This window comes from Plecotus auritus (genome assembly GCF_963455305.1).
Source record: "Plecotus auritus genome assembly, chromosome: 3".
Taxonomy (NCBI): Eukaryota; Metazoa; Chordata; class Mammalia; order Chiroptera; family Vespertilionidae; genus Plecotus; species Plecotus auritus.
Window position 1 is genome coordinate 139,827,965 of NC_137772.1, and position 25,178 is coordinate 139,853,142.

General features: G+C 41.9%; 1 protein-coding gene across 1 annotated transcript in view; it reads left to right on the forward strand.

Annotated features, from left to right (window-relative positions):
- POC1B (POC1 centriolar protein B) overlaps nucleotides 1–25,178 on the forward strand; it is a 107,526-nt gene that overhangs the window by 16,885 nt on the left and 65,463 nt on the right. The window contains exons 3-4 of the mRNA XM_080662452.1: nucleotides 13,875–14,046; nucleotides 18,281–18,460. Coding sequence (XP_080518578.1) covers nucleotides 13,875–14,046; nucleotides 18,281–18,460 — 352 coding nt within the window. The remainder of the gene's footprint in view (nucleotides 1–13,874; nucleotides 14,047–18,280; nucleotides 18,461–25,178) is intronic.

Sequence of the window (25,178 nt, forward strand, 5' to 3'; positions counted from 1 at the left end):
ACTTTTTTCTTCCCCATATCCGGGAAGTTTTCTGTCATTATTTCTTCAAATAGATTTTCTAATCCTTGCTGCTCTTCTTGTCCTTCTGGTAGCCCTATTATAGGTATGTTACTTGGTTTCATGTTGTCCCAAAGCTCCCTTAGGCTTTCCTCCTGCTTTTTAATTTTTTTCTCCAATTGCTGTTCAGATTGGGCTTGTTTCTGTACCTGATCTTCTAACTCACTAATTCGGTCCTCTGCTTCTTCTAGTCTACTGTTGAAACTTTCCATGGTGTTTTTGATTGTAGCTATATCACTTTTCATTTCTTCCTGGTTCTTGCATAGGTTGATGATTTTCGCATCCATCCAGTGTATGAATTCCACAACCATTACTCTGAATTCTTTTTCGGTCATGTTGCATGCTTCAATTTCACTAATTTCCTTTCTTGGTGACTCCTCATTTTCTTTCCTCTGGGGATTGTGTCATTTCCCCATTATGACTATCACCAGAAGGTTCAAACTTCAAGTTGCGTGGACCTGGGCCGTGTGCCGTGGGTGCTTCGCACCACCCGAGTGTCACTGAAGTGCCCCGACACTAGGACATGTGGCTGCCGTGGGTTGGTGGGAACCAGGCTCACCCAGGGTATTACCAGCGTTCAGTGTTGTCTTGTGTGCGCACCTAGAATCATGGACCCCGCCTGCACTGCGCTGTTGGCATGTCCTGAAAATGAGTCCCCTAGCGCGCAGGAGTCAGAATTTCCCTGTGTCTGCATCAAGAATCGAGTATCAGAGTCTCTGTTGCCTCATGCAGCTTCTCGCTGAGAATCAGGGTCCCCGTGTGCGCATGCACCAAGAATTGGAGTCACTGGCTCTTAGTGTGAATGCGCTGCGAGTCAGGGATCCCAGGCGCACATGGTAAGAAACAGAGTCAAGTCAGTGGTGCTCAATGCTGCCTCTTGCTGGGAGAATCTGGGTCCCGGTCACCATGGGGGACTGGGTTGCACAGTAGCACTGTGGCGTGCCTGTGCTGCGGAAAACAGATTTCCGTGTGCGCTGCGGAAAACAGACTTCTGTGTGCACTTACCAGAATTGAAGTCAGGTGGCACTGCCGCCCTGCATGCGCTTCGGGTTTGGTCGCCCGATTGTGTTGCGGGGAGCAGATTCCAGTCTCTGTGCATGCGCAGGCTCAAATTCTTGTAGCAGTGCTGTGGTCCGTGCTCGCGCTCCCAAACTCAAATTCCCGTAGGGGCGCTGCATTCCCTGCACATGCTCCCAAGCTCAAATTCCCATAGGGGCGCTGCGCCCGAGCGAGGGGCGGGTCTATCAGTTACTGTGGCGCTATCCACGACCCTGCGGGGAGGGGGATAGGCTCTTTGACTCACAGAAATCTGTGGCTGGGAAGTCTGGATTCTTGTTGTCTGTTGGTCTGAAGCTGTGGTCACAGTTCTCTGTCCCCAGTGGCTGCAGTGTCCTGGTTTGTGTCTGAGACGCGACTGGGTGGTGCTGAGGCCAGGATCCTAGTCTCAAGCAGCTCTGTTTCTCAAGATGGTGTGGTCTCTGTGCCCGCACTGGCTGCCCAGAGTGTCCACTTTGTGTGCGGGGCTCCGCCATCTAAGATTGCCCTGTTTGGCAGCCCCTTGGAGGACCTGCAGAATCTAACTGTCCCTAGTTCAGTGGTCAGCAAACTGTGGCTCTGTTGACTAATGAGATTGACGACCACTGACCTAGACTCTCGATTCCAATAATTACAGGCTGTTGTTGTTCCTTGTGATAAAGCCCCTATCCCAGTGGTCGGCAAACTCATTAGTCAACAGAGTGGCAAACTGCGGCTCGCGAGCTACCTGTGTCTCGCGAGCTACATGTGTCTCGCGAACCGAAGTTTGCCGACCACTGCCCTAGCTCATACACACACACACCACACACATCTACACTCTCCTCTATGGTTCCCTCCCTCGCTCACACTCTCTCCCTGCCTACCCTGCCTACCTTCCTGCAGGTTTCCATCTCTGTTTCTTTTCCCCTTTTTTCCTTCAGAGTTACCCTGCATTGACTCAGTCACTGTTTAACGTGCGTGGGTTGTTTGTAGAATAAATGATTGTAACAAACAAGTTAATTTCTCCTGTTTCTGACTGAAAAGAAGCAGAATTAAATTTGGAATTTTTAAGTTACTTCCTTATCGTGAAATCGTAATAAAAGTTTGCCAGAAATTCTTTTTCTAATATAGTTGATGGCAACCATGTAGTGCTTGGGTGAAGCTTCTCTTACTGTTATAATTTTAAAAATTACTCCAAGTGCTAAAGTAATCTTATGTTCTCACTGAGAGGTCATTGCAGAGTGCAGTATTTCTCAAATTTCGATAATATACACCCAAAGAATGTAAACAACTTGAAGTATGCATTTTCAGGTCCCCAGTAATTCTAATGGAGATAATCCGTAAGTCCCCAGCACTTTGAGAAACACTGGGCTATTGGTAAATGCCCAGGCTTTGGAGTCAGGCTCCAAAATGGAGCTCTACTACTTTCCTTCTGTGTGACCTTGGACAAGTTACTTAACCTCACTAAGACTCATTTCCTCGTCTGTTAAAGAGGGATAATTATATCCACCAGCCCTGTTGTGAGGATTAAGTAAAAGTATGCTTATGAAGACTTTAAAGGTACTTGGCCATAATAACAACTCAGTAAAGGCGCTTATGTTGATACGATTTATCAGTTCTCATGGAGATGCGGAGTTTGAGTAAGTTAGATTAAATTTCTCCGGATTGATTATTATTAAAGATTATTTTTAAAGTGCCTGCAGCTTCTTTTAGACCATGCTTAAGCTAGCAAGCTAATTACTTAGTGTGAGCTAGTAGAAAAACATGCTAATTATTCCCTCATTCAGGGCAGGGAATTTTAAAATTTATGCCCTCATCTAATTATACTAGTATACAGTGCTAGGATAGTAATAAGTACTTCTGAAAGTATTAGGGTAGTAAAGTTTATTTAGTTATGATTAGAATATGGTCTTTTTATTGTGAAACCCTCTTCTGTCTAGGTTTATAGATGTGTAAGCCTAGGGATTACATTTTATTTTTCTTTTCTTAAAAATATTTATAGAGAACTCCTTCTCATAGTTTTCCTTAGAAGGTTTCCTTGTTTATTTTTCTCTGAAGAAGGCAGTCCGGGGCTCTTTTGTGACCCAAAGACTAGCATGAGCCTGGAAATGGAACAGAAAGTACAGAATCATGGTGCTTCAAACTAGAAAGCTGACATTAATTCTGGTAGGTGGCTTTTAAAGTAGGGCATAATGAGGTTAGAAAACAGAGAGAGGGACTGCTGAAAAACTGAAAACTCAGGAGTTCTACATGAAGGTGATTGAATTATTAGGACTTCCTTGAATAGGGGATGAAGACTTGAGGGGATATAATCCTGATTTATAAAGTTGTGAAAGATACTATATTGTGAACACAAACCTTTTTAGTAAATTCTAAAATGTTTGTTCTTTGACCCATCAATAATTCTTTTGGGAATTTGTCACAAAAATATATTTGCACATGTCAGAAATGACACATGTACATCACAGCATTGTTTGTAAAAGCACTGTAAACAACCTAAGTTGCCTAGGCTGGTTAAATTAAGGTGCACAGTAAAATACTCTGCAGCTGTTAAAAAGAATAAGGAAGACCTGCCTCGAGCTATGACAGAGTAATTGATTACCAAACTTGCCCTTCAGCTGAAAACAACTGAAATAAGACAAAGTATATGAGACAGCTGTTTTCAGAGCAACAGAGAGTACAAAACTGTGGTCATTTCAAGAAGGAAAGCATAAGGTGAGCCCCCCATCACTGGGCCTCCTTCCTAGGGACACTCCCCCTGCTATACAGCAGAGAGGTAGAGCCTACGCAGTGAGAGCCTGGCCGCACTGAGGCAGCAGAGGTATAGTTCTGGCTGATGGGGTGCCCTTGTGTGGCAGGATACCTGGGATGTTCTTGCTGAGTCAGGTAAGCAGCCACAGAAGTCTGTGGGGGATTGTTATAGTTTAGGCTGAGGGCCCGGCACACTTGTGCAGGTTGAGAATCTGTGAAGTTTAGCAAAGATTGCTTAATGCTGGGCTGGGAGCGGATTGATGGTCCCAGTTACCATGCAGGGCTGGGTGTCCCTGTATCTCTGGCTGAGACAAAGTGGGGAAATCTCGTCAAGCACACCTCAGACAAGTGGTGGAGACACCAAGGAGGCCAAGCCTTAGGAATCAGGACCACACCTGATATAAAAGGCATGCCCTGAACCTATATTCAAATCTGAAGTAGATCCATTCTCAAAGAATAAAACCAAGTCTGATAAGACCAAAAAGGAGCAAAACTGAATCCTGAACTACCGATAGTGAGATTGCTATTTGCAGAGGTGTGGGTTAGTGATGATCACCCTACTATTTGTGTATTCTAGATTTGAAAAATATATTGAGCATAATGAGAGCCAAGTTTTTTGTGGGGGAAAAGTTATGAAAAAAGTGGGGCTAGAATGTATTCTGTAGTTTTAGGTTGGAATTGGAGTTATGATTATGAACTCATGGTTTTTAATATTTTTATATCTACACTAGGGGCCCAGTGCACGAATTGGTGCACTTTGAAAGGAACTGTGGGCTGTGAGGCTGCGGTGGGCACAGGGGCAGGTCTTGGCCCATTCTTTGTGCCTCCACCTGGCCCCTCCTGCCACGGCCCCTGGTCCCCTGTCTGCTGGCAGCCCCGCTGCTGCTACCAGATGCTGATGGCACAGAGTGATTGGGGCTGGCGCCAGCAGCGGGCACAAGCAGGGCTGGCGCCATCAGTGGGTACAAGCAGCAGTTGCTGCCCTGATCACCCCTCGGGAGCAGCGGGAGGTAGAGAAGCCCTCAGGGGTGATAGGGACCAGTGCCGGGTGCCGGCAACAGGTGCGAGCGGGGCTGTCACCAGCAATGGGTGTGAGCGGCAGCTGCCGGCCCCAATTGCCCCTCAGGAGCAGGGGGAGGTGGAGAAGCCCTGAGGGGTGATCGGGGCCGGCAGCCGCCACTTGCACCTGCTGACGGCGCTGAGTGATCGGGGCCAGCGCTGGGTGCCGGCAGTGGGTGTGAGCGCCTGGCGGGATCACGGCGCGGGAGCAAAGAATTTTCAGTAACCACCAGAGGCTTGCCCCAATGACAGTGACTGGCACCCCACCTTGGTCTGGCGCCTCCGCTCACCTGCTCCACCATCCCGCCATGGCCGATGCCTGCCATGTTCTGCGCTCTGCCGCCTGCTGCCGACACCTGCCATGTTCTGTGCGCACCCTCTGGTGGTCAGCGCACATCATAGCGGCTGGTTGGTTGGTTGGTTGTTTGATCTGATCCACCATCTGGTCTATTTGCATATTAGGCTTTTATATATACAGATAGTACAGCCTTCTATTTCATCTAATTTCTTAGTTCTGCCCACTGAAACTTAAATATATTTATATCTTATTTCTTAGCTCTGTTCTCTGACACACTGGTAGCAATGAGCAAACATAATCCCCAGATCTTGGTTTCTAATGTCATTCTCCACTAATAGGCATTAGAGCATCTTGGGGGAAAAGGCCAATTCCAGGGCTGGGGCAGGGAAAATGCATCTTGGAACATTTTGTAATTCTAGAAATAAGGAAATACTCAAAGAATGATGAATTTATATCAGAAGGTAAGCTTTAAGGGCGCTTACTAGCCAAATATGGAACTATGTAAGAGTAAAAATAAATGATGATAAGGATGGATTACAACCCCAGTAAAATAATCTTGAGTCCACACTGATATAAATAAATAAATGAATAAGTAGATAAATGGATAAGGAAAGATTTTACCTTACAATGATAAATTAAGAAATCAAATATTAGTTAATTAAATAATTAACTTAATTACTAATTAGTAAATTATAGAAATAATGATAGGTTGGAAAATTATTAAAGGATGCTAAAATTAGTGTGTGATAGTTTGTTGAGGAAGAGGATGTTTATATAGTCTTAAAGTATGTCCCCACAAACTACTTATTAATTACTAACTTTACAAAGAAAAGCTCGCCTAATCCAAGTGATTAAAGTGAATCTCATCAATATTGGGACAGAGAGATATCACATGCATCCTAATATGATGCATTGATAAGAGAACAACATAAACTTCGTGGATTTCTTCTTAAAGAATATATTCTGAATCTGACCCACAAGGTAACATCAGGGGAAAAAATTGTTAAACATACCACAAAAATAACAGGTCTAATCTTCAAGAGTATCAAGGTCAATAAAGACAAAGAATGACCTAGGAAATCTTCCTAATTCACAGGAGACTAAACATTAATGGAAGTTAATGCAATGCATATCCTGGCTTACATTATGGGTGGGAAAATCGCTATAATTGGCAAATCCATATATAGACTATGGATAATAAAAACATTAAATAGTACTTAATTTCCTGACAATTTGTTAATTGTACTATGGTTTATGTCAGTTAATGTCTTTGTTCTTAGGAAATACATACTGATGTATGTGGTAGTAAAAAAAACGTTTCTAACGTTTCAATTAGCTAAGGAAAAATATGCATATATAAATGTGTTTATAGAGAGAATGATAAAACAAATGGACAAAATGTCAACAAGAGCAAAATCTAAAGTAGAGAATATAAGAATGTTTTTATTATTAAATGTATTGAGGTACATTGGTTAATAATGTTATATAAATTTCTTGTGCTACATTGTAATTGTACTGTAAGCTTGAAATTGTCAAAATAAAAATTTATCAAAACTGGAATGGGGAGAATAAGGCAGCTCTTTGTACTAATAAAGCATAATCTCCAATGTATTATATATTAAGCAGGCTGGCCATTGGAGGATGGAGAGGCAAAATGCAGAACGGCCAGAGTAGCATGCTGCTCTTTGTATAAACAATACATGTGAATTGACGCCATTTGTTTAAGCATGTAGGAAGATACTCAAGAAAATGGTTAACACTGGTTGTCTCTAGGAAAGGAATCGGGGGCCAAGGGCTGGAAGGAGATTTTGATAAATACTTTTTAGTAATATTAGAATTCTGTACCATGTAAATGTATTTGCAATTGAAAAGATAATTTAACAACAAAAGCAAAAATGGGAGACTGTACCATTTCTTTCCAGAAAATACTGGTAGTATTCTTGACAGAGCAGATCTCTAAGTAGTTTATTTTTGTTAAATTAACAAGTGAGAGAGCTTGTGTTGACTAAAGAAAGTTATTGCTACTTAGGGTAACACAATAACTGTTGGCTTTTTGACATTATGTAGAGCAAGCATGTTCTCCATTAGTATGTTCCTTGTGTTATCTCCAGAGCCTAGTTGAGCATTGTTTTGTTCTTTCTTTTGTCCTAATGTTAGATGTCTTGAAACAATGAATTACTTCATTCAGACAATAAATGTTTTTTTTTAAATGGGTAGTTAACCTTTTCTCTTAACTTCCCCCTTTGACATTTTATCTTGAAATAGGCCAGCCAGATGATGAATTGTATGGCTTTGACATTTTAAATTATGTGGTAATGTTTATAAAGGGTGTTGCTCAGTGGAAATGTATGAAAGCAAATTCCAAGTTGGCACTATACAGCATTGACATTGGTAATCAAACACCTTTCATTATCATGGTATTAGGGTTCGGTGGGAGGAGATTAAGGAAGTAAGAAGGAAAATTCAGTGTTAGTTTTCACAGTTTTTAATAAAAATGCATGCATGGGGTTTTAAGAGATTGTTGGTCTGTTTTTCTGTTTTGCTAAAATAAAAAAAAAAAAAAAGTAGAGTGTACCCTGGGCCACGCAGTTGTAATTGGAACATCTCTGCTTCTGGTGTTTTATAATGAGTAGGCCTCTGGAATGCCATCTTACCCTAAGGTTAGGTTGTCTCCATCCTTCAAACTATTTGTTCATCATGTTCTCTGTCACTTCTCTTTAGCAGGCCTCATTGCTAATAGCAAGTATTGCTTTAATGTGGGAATGTGCCATCAACTCTAAAGTTATGTTTTGAGTGTCCACTCCAGGTCAGTTGCCCTTTTCCTCTTTTGACAAAGCATGACAAAGCCCCTCCCCCATTTACATTTTATAGTAGTCCCCACATTATGTAGATGGTCCTTTCCAGGCCTGATCTTACTAAATCTCTTGGCAGCATTTGACACAGCTCATCACCCTCTTGGAATACTTCCTGAACCTCTGGACACCACAATCTCCTCTCCTCCCTCCTACTTCATTTATGGCTTCATCCTTTGCTTTTTCTTCTCTCAGAGTACCTTCACCTTCTTCTTATCTATACTCACTTCCTGGGTGATCCCTCTCAGGCCCCAGTCTTTAATATATTATCTAGACCGCTGCTGCTGCTAACAGCAACAAAAACTCTAGTAATCATAGCCACATTAGACTGTTTTCTATGTGCCAGGTATGAATTACAAGTGTTATTTCACTTAATACTTTAAATACTTCAGTGTGCAGATTAAGTGTCCCAGTCATAGAAAGTTTGGGTAGCTTATTCAAGGGCACACAGCTGGTAAGCCTGGATTTCAGTCACAAGTTGAATTCTACCATTTTCTTTTTAAACCACCACACTGTACAGTTAAAACCTCTTCCAGAGCTCCAGGTGTATGTCCAACACTTGGCATTTCAACTTTTAGGTCAAATTGGCATCTTAAACTTTATATTCTAAAAAGAACTTTTGATTCTCCACCCCATTCTGCCACACTCTCAACTTCCTCCTCTTCTGGTCTTCCATTCTCATTAAATGGCACTGAAATTTACCTGGGTAGCCAGGCCAGAAGCCTGGCATCTTCGCTTCTTCTCTTTGCTTCTCCTTCACATCTAATCCATCAGCAAGCCTCATAGGCTCCATCTTGACCATGTACCTTCCCCTTCCATGGTCTCTAATGCAGACCACCACCTTCCCCTGACTCAATTATTGCAATAGCAATACCCAGAGAAGAGACACAAGATTACAGTATCCTCAGAGGCCCCCATTTGTGTTCCCTTCCAGCTACTGTCCTCCCTCCCTACCACTCAAATAATCTCTATGTGGACTTCTGACTCCATAGATCAGTTTACTACTTCTTGAACTTGATATAAATGAACTTTAATTACACAGTAGGTACATAGTGTCAATGTACCACAATTTATATATCCATTTTACTTTGATGGATATTTGAGTTTCTAGTTTTGGTCTATTTTTAATAGTACTGCCGCAAACATTACTGTATGTCTTTTGCTAAACATATCTTCTATATATATAAAAGGCTAAGCAACCGCCCGATCATCTGACTGGCCAGTAGGTATGATGTGCACTGACCACCAGGTGGCAGACGCTTAACACAGGAACTGCCGAGCTGCAGTGACGTGGCAGCAGCTGTTCTTGGGTAACGCACCCCGGAACCAGAGAGGAGGGAGCCCGATTCTTCGTGGGGCTGCATGATTCCACCTTTGGCCGTGAGTTATGTTGTTGGGGCACTGTTGGCCCCAAATCTGGTTTACGGTCGAGCTGTGGTGACCGCAGATGCCCTTGAGCCGTGGCACTGCCCCAGGTACTGCCGGCCGGGGAGGGACCCCTGGAGATTGGCTCCAGGGCATGTCTGGCCCATCTTGCCCAGTCCTGCCCTGCCAGCTATCTTCTAATTAATTTCCTTTCAGTGTGCACAAATCCATGTACCAGGCCTCTAGTATTATATAAGAATTTCTGTCAGGTATGTACCTAGGAGTGGAATTGCTGAATCAGATGATAAGTGTATATTCCGCTTTAGTGGATATTTCAAAAACAATTTTTCTAAGTGGTTATAACCATCAGCATTATATGAGAGTTCCAATTGTCACGTCCTCACCAAGATTTGGTATTGCTTTTTTTTATTATTATTATAGCCATTCTGATGAATGTGTAGTAATATCTCATTGGGCTTTTAATTTGCATGTTTCTGGTGACTAATGGAATTGAGTATCTTTTTATGTTTATTGGCCATTTGGATATCTTCTTTAATGAATTGCCTATTTAAGCTGTTTGCCTGTTTTCCTGCCTTTTCTAATTGATTTGTATGAATCTTTATAGATTCTTTGTTATATGTTGGCTGTATGTATTCTAAATATCTTCTTCCACTCTGTGGCCTGCCTTTTCAGTTACTTAGTGGTATTCTTCCATGAGCAAAATTTCTTAATTTAGTGTAGTACCAATTATTATTCTTTTCCTTTAGTAATTTGGTAATTTTCATGTCCTGTTTAAGTAATATTTGCCTATCACAATGGCCATGGAAATACTCTCCTATGTTCTTATCTAAAAGCTTACTGTTTTACCTATCCCATTTAAATCACATTTAAATGGAATTATTACTATTATTATTATTATTGCCATATGGATAGCATAAAGTGTAGGAGTCAAGTTATTTAAAATATATATATAATTCCAGTTGATCCAACACTATTTTTTGAAAAGACCATTTTTTTCTCATTGTCAGAGAGACAATTTTCTTAGATCAGTTCATGAGATCTCTCTACTTAAAATCCTTCAATGGTTTCCCCTTGCACTTAGAACAAATATACACCTGTTACCACGGCTCCTTGGCTGGCATCTTGCTTGCTTTTCCACTTCCATCTCAGTGTTCTCTTTTCCTTCCCTCCATCGTGGAACCCTGGCCTCCTTACTGCTCCTTGGTCTTCAAGTGCATTATTGTATCAGGCCCTTGTACATGGGGTGTCTTCTGCCCAGAGTGCTCTTTCTCCATTTCTTAGCCCAGATCACTCCTCATTTCACTCAAATGTCTGCTCACATGTCCTTTCTTTGGAAAGGACCACTACCCACCCCTTGTATATTAAGACTGAATAATATATAAAAGTCCTCTGAACATGTATGCTATTACTAATGAATGTTCTCCCCTACAATATTGTGATTCCTTGAGGATTGTGTCCTATTTTCCTTTTGTAAATCTTATTTGCAACATAATACACTAGAACTCAAATAGGGCCCTAAGTATAAAGCAAATGATAAGTCATTGTTTTTCCTATTTTGTCTACATTTGCCTCAGATAATTCAGACCCTGATATAAATATTTAATAATTTGATGAGCTGTGGTGGAACATCAACTTTGTACTTTTTAAAACGGGAGTAGTAGACAGCATTACAGTTTGAAACTTATAAAGTCACTTTAACTGTTTCATGTTTTACATGAAAGCAATGCATAGGCTAAGTAAGCCCAAATGTATTTTATCTGTGCCTAAAGAATTTAGAAGGTTTTTAGTGACTTTATATATTCCATCTTTATATATTTAATTGCATCTAAATTTTATAAAGTTTCATTTTTTTCTAAGCATTTCACAGTCTAGATTTAGTGATTCTCATTGAGCTGAGATCTCTCTGCTTAAAAATCCTTCAATGGTTTCCCCTTGCACTTAGAACAAATATACACCTGTTACCACGGCTCCTTGGCTGGCATCTTGCTTGCTTCTCCACTTCCATCTCAGTGTTCTCTTTTCCTCCCCTCCATTGTGAACTCCCTGGCCTCCTTACTGCTCCTTGGTCTTCATGTGCATTATTGTATCAGGCCCTTGTATGTGGGGTGTCTTCTAAATTTTGTAAAGTTTCATTTTTTTCTAAGCATTCTACAGTCTAGACTTAGTGATTCTCATTGAGCTGAGAATGGCATAAATAATAAAAGTGGTTGAGTGGCCTTAGCATATCATATGAGATCTCTCTGCTTAATATTTTGGGGATTACATGTATATGTAAAATTTAGTTTTGGGCCAAGAGTTAGACTAAACTTTATTTATTTGTTCATTCTTTTTTTTTTTTTTTTTTTTTTAATCCTCGCCCAAGGATATGTTTTTATTAATTTTTAGAGAGAGAGAAACATTGATGTGAGAGGAATATCGATGGGTTGCCTCCCTTACTCATCCACACTAGGGATCAAACCCACAATCTAAGTATGTGCCCTGACCGGGAATTGAACCCCAACTGTTTCTTGGTGCACAAGACAATGCTCCAGCCAACTGAGCCACCCGGCCAAGGCTATTTGTTCATTCTTTGTCCAAGGCATCTAGTTCCACCATTGATTGCATTTTTTTTTCCTTTTCCTAAAGCTGTAAGCTAATGTCTGACACATAATTCTTTTATTAATAGTAGAATGTCATAAACTAACAGAGCAGAAGGAGACTTTAAAATTAATCTTGTCTAGCTTTAAAAGACATTAAGGGCCCTGGTTGGGTGGCTCAGTTGTTTGGAGAATCGCCCCATGTACCAAAAGGTAGCGGGTTCAATTCCTGGTCAGGGCACATACATAGGTTGCAGGTTCTATCCCCAGTTAAGGTGCTCATGGGAGGTGACTGATCAATGTTTCTCTTTCACATCAATGTCTCTCTCTCTCTGTCCCTTCCTCCCTCCCTCCCTCTCTCTATACATATCCTCACCTGGTGATTGCAGGAATGGGTTTGGGGAGGGAAGGGGAGGTGGAGGTGGAAGAGGCCATAGAGCAGGCGTCCTCAAACTATGGCCCGTGGGCCACATGCAGCCCACCGAGGACATTTATCCGGCCCGCCGGGTGCCGCTGACTGTCCTGCTTAGCAGCCGACTCATCCTGGGCCCGCAGTGCGCATAGGAATTTGTTCTTAGTTTTTTTTTTAAACTATAGTCTGGCCCTCCAACGGTCTGAGGGACAGTGAACTGGCCCCCTGTTTAAAAAGTTTGAGGACCCCTGCCATAGAGGGTATAAGTGGTGATGGAAGGAAAAAAAAGACATTAGTGGGCCAACTGACAAAATTGGAATACAGTTGGTAGATTAAGTTAATGATAAATTTCCTGAAGTTGATAACTGTGCTATGTAGGAGAATACCCTTATTCATAGAAAAACACACTGAAGTATTTAGGAATCAAAGTGCCATGATGATGTATATACTTACTCCCAAATGGTTCAGGGGGAAAAAACCTGTGTTTGTGTGCATACTCGAGTAGAGAGAGAGAGAGAGAACACAAGGAAATTATAAACTAAACTAGAGGCCCAGTGCACGAATTCATGCACCAGTGGGGTCCCTCGGCCTGGCCTGTGGGATTGGGCTGAAACCAGCTCTCCCAACATCCCCGAGGGGTCCCGGATTGTGAGAGGGCACAGGCCAGGCCGAGGGACCCCACTGGAGCACAATTGGGGCTGGGGTGGGATGCAGGAGGTTGGCCAGCCGGGGAGGGACTGTGGGAGGACTCCAGGGTGTGTCCGACCCGTCTCACTCAGTCCTGATTTGCCAGACCCCAGCAGCATGCTAACCTACCAGTCAGAGTATCTGCCCCCTGGTGGTCAGTGCACACCATAGCGAGCGGTTGAGTGGCCTTAGCATATCATTAGCATATTACGCTTTGATTGGTTGAACTGCAGACTAGACGACCAGACACTTAGCATATTAGGCTTTTATTATATAGGATGTGTCAAAATATTAACAAGAGGTTAATATCTGGTAGTTTGTATTTAATGTTCTTTATATTATTCTGGTAATTTTTTATAATTGTGAAATTATTTCCACACACACAAAACAGTTTTAAAAGAAATCGTCTCATCCAGCCCTCCCAGAAAACCATTCAGTCCTCATGACAGAGAGGTTAAGTAACTTTCATCAGTAACCCTGGGAGATAGAGACAGCACTGACTCCTAGTCCTGTGTTCTATGTTATGCTGTTGCTGTGTTCTCTGCTATGCTGTGCTGCGTTCTTTTAGTAAATAGTCATTGAGCTCTAACCCAACATGGGCAGGGACACAGCCATGCTTGCATATTCATGGCATATTTTTGCTGTTACCTGGTCAGTCTTTCAACCTTCAGCCCCTCTATTACCTGGACATCTTGTTATTAGATATGCTGCCCATTGTAACGAGACATGCCTACATGTTATGTTTTAACTAACAGTGTTTTTATTCTTCTGTTTCTTGATAGCTACTGCTTCTTGGGACACATTTATCATGCTATGGAATTTCAAGCCACAAGCTAGAGCTTTCAGATACGTGGGTCACAAGGACGTTGTAACCAGCGTGCAGTTTTCTCCACTTGGAAACTTACTGGCGTCTGCTTCACGAGACAGAACTGTTAGACTCTGGATTCCCGATAAGTAAGGAAACAAACACCTGGTATGGTCTGGATTTAGAAATGTGAAGGAAAGCTGACACCGGCTGTTCCTGGTGTACCTCTAGGGACAGCCAGACTCCCGATTACCTGTACTCAGTCCGAGTCACACCCGAGGTGTCAAGTCAGACTGCTTCAAAGCATTTTTTCCTCATCTTTAACTCGTAATTAGGTCTTCTATTTGAAAATTATTTCTAACCATGGAATTACGCTTAATATGTATTAAGTTATTGGGGTGGGGGTGGTAGTTATCAATCCCTTAGTAAATTTGATGTAAGCTTTGGACTATCTCCCCAGAGAGATACACATTGGCGTGTATAACCAAAAATTGTACAGTTTATTAATCTCCTAAAGCCCCTTCATGGATCTTTAAGGACCTTTGGATTCCCATTAAAAACCCCTGGGCCAGAACTATTCTTTGATTCATATCATTCATTATTAGGCTCCAGAATGTTCTTGTTAAAATTTCCTACAAAAGTGTAAATCATTGCTTTTGTTTTAAGGTCCTATCTCATTATAACAAACCTCTCTGTAAGAGACTTTTCAAACCTTAGTTGATATTTTAAGCAATTATTATTTAAGCCATGAATTTTTTTAAAGTTTTAAAGTCTTAATTATGCAATTTTCAAACATACTTGAAAAGAGAAACAATAGCACAAAGACTCCCAAACTCATAATCATGGATCAGATTCAACAATTACCAGTATTCAGTCAACCTTATTTCATCTATCCCCACCCTCCACCCCTTTTTTTTTTCTGTAGTATTTTTAGAACAAATCCCACACATCACATCATTTCCCCCTGTTAAATACTTCAGAGAATAAGAATTGAGCATTTTCTGACTGCTGTGGCAGGATTTGATTGTTGGTTTGTGCCTGAACAAGCACTCCCAAATGAAAGAAAGTTCACAGGGCATTTCCCGTCCACCACCCAATGGAAACTCCATGTTCAGAAATCTGAATATTATCCTGATGGCAGCAAAAACTCTTGAAGAGAAATGACATGTTATAATGACACAGTGGATACAATATAGAGGGAAATTGTAAGGGAGAGAGACTGGTTTGTGGTTTAAAAGGGAAGCATTTTCTAAAATCCTTAATTTTGGAAATTGAGAGCCAGCACAACACAGCTTCAGTTACCCATTACTAACTCAAGGAAACGTCAGTGAACAAACTATAGAGGGGTACCTGAGTTAAAAGCACACTGCGTCATTAATCTGCACTGGCTGATCTAAGGACAACGATTATGCTTGTGTAGATATCTCTTGTTCCTCTTTTTAAATCATAGTGGGGCCAGGGCAATAGCAGATCATGGCAATGGGAAGGGAACTCATGCATCAAGTTCTCTGTTGCTGCATAACAGTCTTCAAAACATAGTTGCTAAATATAGTAACTGTCATTTCTCACAATTTTGTGGGTTGTCCGGATGATTCTTCTGCCCCATTTGGTGTTGGCTATTACTTTTGCAGCTTCATTAAGCTGACAGTAGGGCTGGCAGGTCCAACACCTTGTTCATATGCCAAGTGCTTTGGTGCTGGTGATTGGCTGGGGCATTTTGGTTCTCCATTTACCCTCTCCCTGGCAGGATAGAGACTTCTGTATAGCATGGTAGCGGGTTCTAGGATAGTAAAGCAGAAGCTGTTAGACCTTTTAAGGGCCAGGCCTGAAACTTATACAATGTCACATCTGCCCCATTCTGTTGGTCAAAGTAATTCACATCAGCCCAGATTCAAAGGGTGGACAAATCGGCAGATTCCACCTCCTATGGGGAGGAGTGCTGTGTGTGTTCAGAGATGAGAAAAATTGTGGGCAGCCGTATTTTCAGGCAGACACCTACCGGTGACTGGGAGGCTAAAAAAGAATAATGGAAGCAGGTCTGACCTAGAGTTTGTCACAGTAGGCAGTTAAGGGAATGTGGGCAGAAAGGACAGGTAAGTATGTAGGAGGCAGAGTGTCTACGTTAAGGCAACGTAAGGAAATAGAAACCACTTGAGCACTGGCACAACAAAAAAGGCTCTCCTATCTCGTGGGTTTTTTTTCAGACATGCTTCCTGTTGAGACCAGATACAGGCAAGGCCAGCCTACACTGAGAGGAGGCCTTTAGAAAGAGGGCAAGCAGGCTAGCCTGCTGGAGTGCACAGTGTAGAACTAAAGAACAGGGCCGATTTTGATGATACTGTCTCTTGGCTGCCGGGTCATAGCAGATGTCAAGGCTTTTCTTTGTTTTTCTCTGGGTCTTAGACCTGAATTCAGGCCCAACTGTACTCGGACCTCAACTCAAAAAACTTCCTCTGAAACCTCACTGACCTAGTCCCTGAACCCCTGGGACTATCTTTTTAAATACTGATTTTAGTTATTCCTGCTGTAGAATCATGGACAGTCACCTAGGCCACTAGAAGTATAAGCCAGGATGGATCTAAGGACCTTTAAGTATTGCCTCTTTCCAGTGGAATTCAACAAAACACATTGAGCTCTTTTTATGTGTCTGACATTGCGCTACATTCTGGTCTTTAGAGATAAATAAACCATCATTTCTATCCTCAAAAAAACTTACTGCTTAATAGGAGAGAAACAGGTCTATTTTCTTTTTTAAAAAAGTGCTACATAATGTAATAAGCAAAATAGATGTAGCAGATGGGACAATTCAGCCTGTCCGGCTGGTCAAGGAGGTCTGGGATGGGGAAAGTAGTTCAGGCTGAGAAAGCAGTGATTTCAGGTGTGTGTGCAGCTCTGTGGCTGTTCTCAGAGTAAAAAGTTCAGAGCAGTGGCAGGATGTCTGCCAAAGAGCTTGGGTGCTGTGCCTTTTTCTGGAGGGTAGCCAGTGACACATTGACACTGGGATCTACTAGTACATGCTTGGGGTTAGCAAGGTAGTAAGTACAGTGTGTAGGTGACTGGAGGGGGATAAAAGATTAGAGCAGGGAGACCAGCTAAGAGGCTTTTGCAATAATCAAGGTGAAGGATATTGAGGGCATATCAACCTTAAAGCAAGCATAGCTGGGGCCAAAAGAGGAGGAGGGATTCAAAAGATACTTGGGCAGTGACAGTGATATCACTATCACTCAGTAGGTGTGTTGACCTACTGGGTGTGGGAGGAGAGGCAGGGGAGGCACTGAATGTGACTTCCAGGCTTCTGCAAATTCTGTTCCTGATCTTTTTTAAACAGTTATGGCGATTGTCCTTCTAAGGCAGTGGTCGGCAAACTGCGGCTCGCGAGCCACATGTGACCACTGACCTAGACTCTCGATTCCAATAATTACAGGGTGTTGTTGTTCCTGTGATTAAGCCCCTAGTGGTCGGCAAACGCATTAGTCAACAGAGCGGCAAACCGCGGCTCGCGAGCCACAGTTTGCCGACCACTGTTCTAAGGCATCACCTGTACAGATATGACGTTCTAAATGGAAAATGGTTAAGTCTGGATGTAGTGTAAAGTGAAAGTGCCTTGGAAACTTCGGAACACTGGCACAAAGTAGTAATTCCCAAATGTCACCTTGTAACTCCAGTGCTATCTACTTACCTGCTCCGAGCCGTTTTAACATTTTTTCCTGCTTCTCCTTAAATGCCACGTGTTATTTTCTTCATCCGTTTTTCCTATTCTCTTTTTCCTACCCTAGCTAAGAAAAAAAATGCACCTGAAATTTCAAGGTGTTGAGGACGGAAGTGCTATGTTGTTACCATTTATCCTTTGTTTGTAAGACTGGGCCTGAGGCCAGCCAGGCCTTACATCCACCCAGATCTTAGTTCTCATTGCTGGTGGTGGAAACAGGAAAGTTGGAGGTAAATCTCCTCCTTCCCAACCCCGACTTGTGACCCCAGTTTTAAAACATTGCCTTGGAGATATCATTTCATCAATCATTAGCTTTTCTAGGGTGGAGGTTCTTTAAACTTTGTATTGCTATTTCTAGTGGAACAGTGGAATGGCAGGAACTTAAAAGGCACGGTAGAGATTTGTTCAAAATATTATTTGCCTAGCTTCCAATGAAAACATAAAGAGCAAATGCATTTCCAGGGTCTCTCTTATTAAGTATCAGTTGTGACCTTAGTTGACAAAAGTAGCTTGAAACAGTATTGATGAAGAGTGCATGCAGTACAACACAACCTTTTCATACTGGTGTTAGTTTTATAAGAGTTAAGCTGTTTTATGTTTCAGAGTCTATATACTGGTTAGCTATTGATTATATTTAAATCAAAGGTTCTAAATATTGAACTGTTTCTTTCCAGGAGAGGGAAGTCCTCTGAATTTAAAGCTCATACAGCTCCAGTTCGAAGTGTGGACTTTTCTGCTGATGGCCAGTATCTAGCTACAGCTTCTGAAGACAAATCCATCAAAGTATGGAACATGTATCGCCAACGCTTCTTATATTCCTTGTGCCGACATACACACTGGGTGCGCTGTGCCAAGTAAGTGCAAAAAGTTTCATAAGATTTCCACATTTTCCCTGCCATAGTCTATGTTTGCCCTCCACCTCCAAGAAAAGGAGTTAGTTTTCCACCCTCCCTCCCTCCCTCCCTCCCTTCCTTCCTTTCATTCAGCAAGCATTTATTGTGTGCCTGGGAACACAACAGGGTTGAGGACAATGGTAAACAAAACTGTCACAAACTCCTGCTCTCATGAAGCTTACATTCTAGAGAGGGGAGACAGGCAGCAAACAAATAGGAAAATGGATGTGGTAGGTGAGATGGTGGTAAGTTTTAGAGAACAAAACAGAACTGGATTAGAAGGGGAGCTGCAATTTTAAACAGGGTGTTAGGCCATCCTCACAAAGGGCGGGAGGGAGGACTTTGAGCAGAAACCTAAAGGAAAGGAGGGAAGGAGGCTTGAAGATACTTGGGAAGGGAGGGTCTTGGATAGAGGGAGCAAGTGCTACAGCCCTGAGGCTGGAGCCTGGGGGCTGGTTAAGGACAAGTAGGAGACTGGTCGGGGGCAGAGCTAGGGAGATTGGGCCAGGTCAGGAGTGGCTCTGATGTTCACCCTGAGAGAGAGGAGATGCCACTGGACCAGGTTCATTTTCTGAGTTGCACTTTAATGGAATCACTAGGAGTGCTGTATCAAGAAGAGATTCAAAAGTCAGGGCAGAAGCAAGGAGGTGTTGGGAGGCTGTTGCAATAGTTCCCATTCCAGCCTGGACCATCCCAGCTGGTGGCACTGGGGATTTTGAGAAGTAGCTGGATTCTAGATATAGTAGTTTGAAGGTACAGCCAACAATATGTGCTGTCACATTGTATGTGACAGAGAAAGAGAGGAACCAAGAATGACTCCATAATCTTGGCAACGTTCTATTGGGAGAAATGCTGCTATAGGTGTTACTGTCAGCTGACAGCCATGGACAAGGGGGACTTATATCCCTACCACAAACAATCATACTGCTGGGCAAAATAAACCAAATAACTGTTTTCAGACATTACAGAAACAACACAGGGTTTTAAATCCTGACACATGGAAACAAATGAGATGAGCACCAAATCCAAAACATTTCCACCTGGGAGCATTTTTCAGACCATGGCACAAGGGCATAGAGCCCAAGGAGACAGCAGCAGTCTTGCTGGGCAAAGGAAACAGAAATTAGAATTCAGAACTGCTATGGGGCTGGAGTTTTGAGGGCAGGAAGTGAGAAAGAAGCTATGAAGAGCAGAAACCCCCCAAAAGCTATACCTATGAATCCCACTGAGTGTTTGGTCAAATACAAAGCTGTTTATGCACAGGGGACTGAGGCTTGGCAGAGAACAATGACTGGGAGTTGAACAGATTACATATAGGGGAGTAAGAATAAAAATGATCTCCACCTTCATATTAAAAAATGCAAACCAGAAGACACTGGAATGACGTATTTAAAGTCCTAAAAGAAAAAGTACCCACTGAACTAGAATTCAACATCTCAGCAAAAATATCCTTTAAAGAGGATAAACAAAAAGTTGAGAGAATTTATTACCAATAGACCTGCACTATAAGAATAGTAAATGAAGTTTTTTAGGCTGAAGGGAAATGATACCAAATGGAAACTTGAATCTACTAGTACACAAAGGAATAAAGAGTGCTAGAAAAGGTAAATATAAGGGTACATACTATTAATAGACTTTTTGTTTCTTATTTCTTTGAGAAATGTTTGCTTAATGTATTATGGGCTGATATCATATGTAGATATAAGAGGTAGGTAAATGAAGATATATTTTGGTAAGTTCTAACAGAACTTTTACAAGTTCTGACATATATAAAATGGCATAAAATTAATTTAAGAGTACAGAGTGATACATTAAGGATGCATATTATAACTTGTAGAGATTACCAATAAAAAACACACAATATGGGCAAAGAATAAAGCTAAAAAGCCTGCAGAGGAAATAAAATGGGATACTAAGAATTACTCAATCCAAAAGAAAAGCAGGGAAAAGAAATACACAAATGAGATAAATAGAAAACAAAGAGCAGAAGAATTTATGAAAGGTTGAAAGGTCACCAATGAAGTGAAATTTTGGTCTTCAAAATATTCCTTTAGTAAGCATAATGCCCAGTCTGTATCACATATCTGTGCTAGGTCTAGAGTTGAAAGAAACAGTATTAGCCTCAAGGAGCTTTTACAGTTCAAGGGTAGGAATAAGATACCAAATAATTATAAAATGGTGTGTCCTATGAGAAGATGATACATAAGATGATAAGGGAATCTCTGAGTGGACGTTGAACTAGACTTGTGTGAGGAAAAGTCAAGGAAGGTATTCCTGGCCCAAAACTGAGGAAAGGAAAGGGGAAGGGGAGACAGCTGGATATTTTCAGATGGGAAGAGGGTGGTAAACCGGTCCATGGAAGGAATCAGCAGGAGTAAGCACTGTAGCCTGGGAGTTTAGAGTGTGTTCTGGGAACATGTATTATTCATTCAGCTATGGCTAGACACAGGAAGCAAAGTGGGACAAGGTCGGAGAGGAGGTGGGGAAGGCTCAGGGTCACTGGATGATATGAAAAGATTTTACTTCATCCTACAGGAAATACAAAGACACGAGGGCTTGGAATTGGGAAGAAACATGATCATTTCTGAGCTCTTCTTTTCTGATTGGTCTTTTAACCGGCACGACTACAGTAAGAGGGTCCATGCCAAGATTCACATGCCTACCTGAACCGCCTTGTTACACTGGGCAAGTTAGGTTATGGCTCTCTCAACCTCTGCAGACTGTTGTGAGGATGAGAAATACAAGTTGACTGTGTTGGGGACTGAGTGGAGCCCTAGGGCTGCCATTCCTCCAGCTGGGCCCCTTTAGATAGGGAGCAGTTTGGGAATGGGGAGGAACCACTGCAAATATTATTCCTTATCCATTCACAAAAAGAAAGCGATGGTGGGACTCTTCATGGCTGTCTGCCTGGCATCCATTCCCCATAGGGTGGTAATGGTGCCCGAGTTTTCCCTGAGGAACCAGCCCTCCCCCACGGCCCATTCCCGTGTTACGCATGTGCTGGAGAGGCCCTATCTCCAGCTCCAGCCGTAGGCATTCTTCTCAGGCCTGCCATGCAGATCAGAGCATCTCCCTCCTCTAGGAGTTAGTGAGTCGTGTTGGGACCGCAGGACTTTCCTCTGGGATTGCTTCCTCTAGGCTCAGTTAAGCCTGTAGCTGCTGAGGGATGTCATGGGAATGATGCTGATTCCAAGGGGAGCAGAACTGTGAGATAAAGCAGAATGAATGGCTGTCTAGTTACATGGTGTAGTTTCTGGATACAGCTATACCTGGAATTATTAGCACGTGTGTGGGGGAGGGGAGATATGAGCCTGGAAAAAATTTCCTTTTGCTTTTTTTTTAAAGGCACTTTCCAGTCCTAGCCAGTTTGGCTCAGTGGATAGAGTGTTGACCCGTGGACTGAAGGGCCTCGGATTCAGTTCCAGTCAAGGGCACCAGGCTCCATCCCCAGCCCCAGTCTGGACATGTGCGGGAGGCAACCAATCGATGTCTTTCACATCCATGTTTCTCTCTCTCTGTCTCTCCCCCTCCCACTCTCTCTAAAAATCAATGGGAAAAGTATCCTTGGGTGAGAATTAACAAAAAATAAAATAAAGACACTTTCCATAGGAAGTGGTAGTGGAGCAGAGTTTTGTAAAAGTGGGAGTTATCCTCACATTGATCATGTGCACTCAAGACACCTGCTTTATCTCCAGGCCAACACCACTGTCTCAATTTTTAGCATCACTGGCTCTTGTAGAGACTTCTGCAATAACCTGCTAAATGTCCTCCTTGACTACAGATTTGCCTTCATTCAGCCTTTTTCCCCACCCCCTACTGCCTCCAAAGAGACCTTCTGAAATGTAAATCCCATCATGCTGCTCCTCAGCTTAAAAGCATTCTGACTCCTTGCCCTGGCACATCTGCTTGCCTTCTGTTCCAGCCTCATCCTTTGTCCCTTTCACCATTCACCTTGTTACAGCTACCCACGTGTGTGAGGTTCCGTTATAATCTGTGCCTTTGCACATGCTGCCTGAAACACCTGGAATAATCCAGATCCCACCCTCCCTTCACAATCCTGCTCTGCATCTCTTCTTCCAAGAAGTGTTTGGAATCTCCCAGGCTGAGTTTGTTGATTCCTTGTGCTGCCACATTGCTCGGTTTATGAAGTCTGTCAGTTTAGGCCTCCCTTTCCTATTAGACTTTGAATTACAGATATTTTATTCATGTTGCATTCTCTTTTCAGGCACTGTTCTAAATTGTATAGATACTACAGGGAGCAAAATACAAAATTCCTGTGCTAATAGAGAACCTTCTACCAAAGAGAGATGAGACAGTAAACAATATATTAGTGATATGTGCTCTGCAGGAAAATACTGTAGGGTAGGTAACATGAGTGATGGGGTGGGGGTGGTATTTCACAGATAGTGGTCGGGGAAGTGTCTTTTCTAAGGAACATTGACTGAAGTGAAGTAGCTAGTGAGGCAGAGTCGGGAAGAGTGTTCCGGGGTAGAATCAGATACAGTGGGAGGAGCACTGTAGAGTATTAGTCATAGAGTGGGGAAGGCTCAGAGTTGTACAAAAACGTGTTTGAATGAATCGATGAATCTGACCAGGTAGCTTTGGTGGGCGTTCTCTTGAGGCAGGAGTTATTTTTGTGGATTCTTTGTATCAAATTCAGGAGTACTGCAGTGCATCTTGCATGGGGAATGTTCACATGGCTTCACTACTTTCTTTTTCCATTTTGGTCTACCTCTGTTCAGGTTGATAATTTTTATACTCAGCACAACTGGTGTTAATGGGATGCTTTTATCTTGCTGGTACATTGTGGTTCTGAGGTTTGTTTTTAAAAATCATTTGCTTTCTTACTGTTTGGAGGGAGTGATTCATATGAAATACTCCAGAGAACTCTCTGGAAGAATGTTCTTAGATAAATAATTGGGTTAAATTGAATGAATAAAGATTTCATCTTCTTGGCAACTTTCCTTATAGGTGGTCTACAGGAAGCTTAGAGATTCTTCTCACATATTTATTACAGTGTTTTTTCTTGGCTCAACTTACTGCTGTTAAAGACAAAGAGAATTGAGAAGGTCCAGTTGACTGCTCAGGCTCAGCCTCTCAGAGTGTTTGTGCAACTTCCTGTGAAAATACAGCCTTAATAGGGTCATCCTAGTCCAGGACTTTCTTCCAAAGTCTGAAGGACTAGAAGTCCTGTTTCCGCTCTTTACCCAGAGGTGAGAAAGCTCAAAGGGAATCTAAGCGCACTTAAAAAAATTTAGGAAACATAAGCCAGATACCAGTTTAGTTATCTACAGTGACAACACTAACTTTCAAGTGGACTAGAAGATTTGTGTGCCTCAGTCAGGGTCTTCTTCCCTTGCCAAGAAAGTCACAGTAAGACTTCAGTGAGCCCTGGAACCAAAGCAAGAGAGTTTGTTGAAAAAAATCTTGATAGTTTCCTCGGGTTGGGATAGTGAGGTGGACCTATCTTTGCCACATATACACACCTGCCAAGGAACCAGCAGGATCACTTCTGCTGGCCAGGTACCCTCTCCCTGGGCCTGGCAGGAGACATGCTGTCACTGGGCACCTCCCACTTTCAGGTAGTGCAGTTTTGTTGCTTAGTTTCAGCAGAGAGATAGCAGGAAGTAGCTAAGAGCATGGGCTTACCAGCATGTGATCCTGGGAACATGACATAACCTCTCAGGGCCTTTGTCTGCTCTTTTGCAATTTGGTACAAAGGGGTACCTTCTTCATAGTCATCATGAATAAACAGGTTAATGAATGTAACTAATGTCAGCTATTAATTACCCTCACATTCCAGTTTTTTCCTCCTCAGGATTATACTGGAGTCATGTTTAGGTTGTGTCCAAAAGTCATTTCACATATTTGCACATAGTTTTTTATATAGTAACTACTATCCTCCTTTTATATATGCATTTTATATATTTAACTATCAGAGGATAACTTTATTTTCAAGTACTTGAGTCTGAAAATCTCCATCTTTTCATTGGCATGTGTATTCTGTTTAACTTTATGTAACTAGTCCTATGATTAGGTTTAAGTCTACCATTTTGCTCTTTGTTTTCTGTTTATCTCATTTGTTTATTTCTTTTCCCTGCTTTTCTTTTGGGTTAATTGAGTATTTCTTAGTATCCCATTTTATTTCCTCTGCAGGCATTTTAGCTTTATTCTTTGTCCATGTTGTGTGTTTTTTTATTGGTAATCTCTAAAAGTTACTATATGCATCCTTAATGTATCACTCTGTACTCTTGAATTAATTTTATATATGTCAGAACTTCTTGAGTAATGAAGAAAAAACATTTATCATTTGAAATATATATATGGGGGAGAATTATTACCTGTGATAGGGGCAAAATAATTCTTTTAAAAGTTAGGATTCACGGACAGTAGCGGGGGTGAAGGCCTGTGCAGGGGGGTGGGAGTGGGTGGAAAGAGGTCAATGGGGGAAAAAAGAGACATATGTAATACTTTCAACAATAAAGAATTTTTAAAAATAAATAAATAAATAAATAGACTATTAAAATAAATAAATAAATAAATAGATAAATAAATAAATGTTAGGATTATTGTAGCCCTGAGTTTTAAAAGATAATGTATAATGTGAGATAATTTAGGTATCTTTATGGTATTCTTAGTCAAAAATAAGTAGAACCTAATGAGACTTTTCCAACATTAT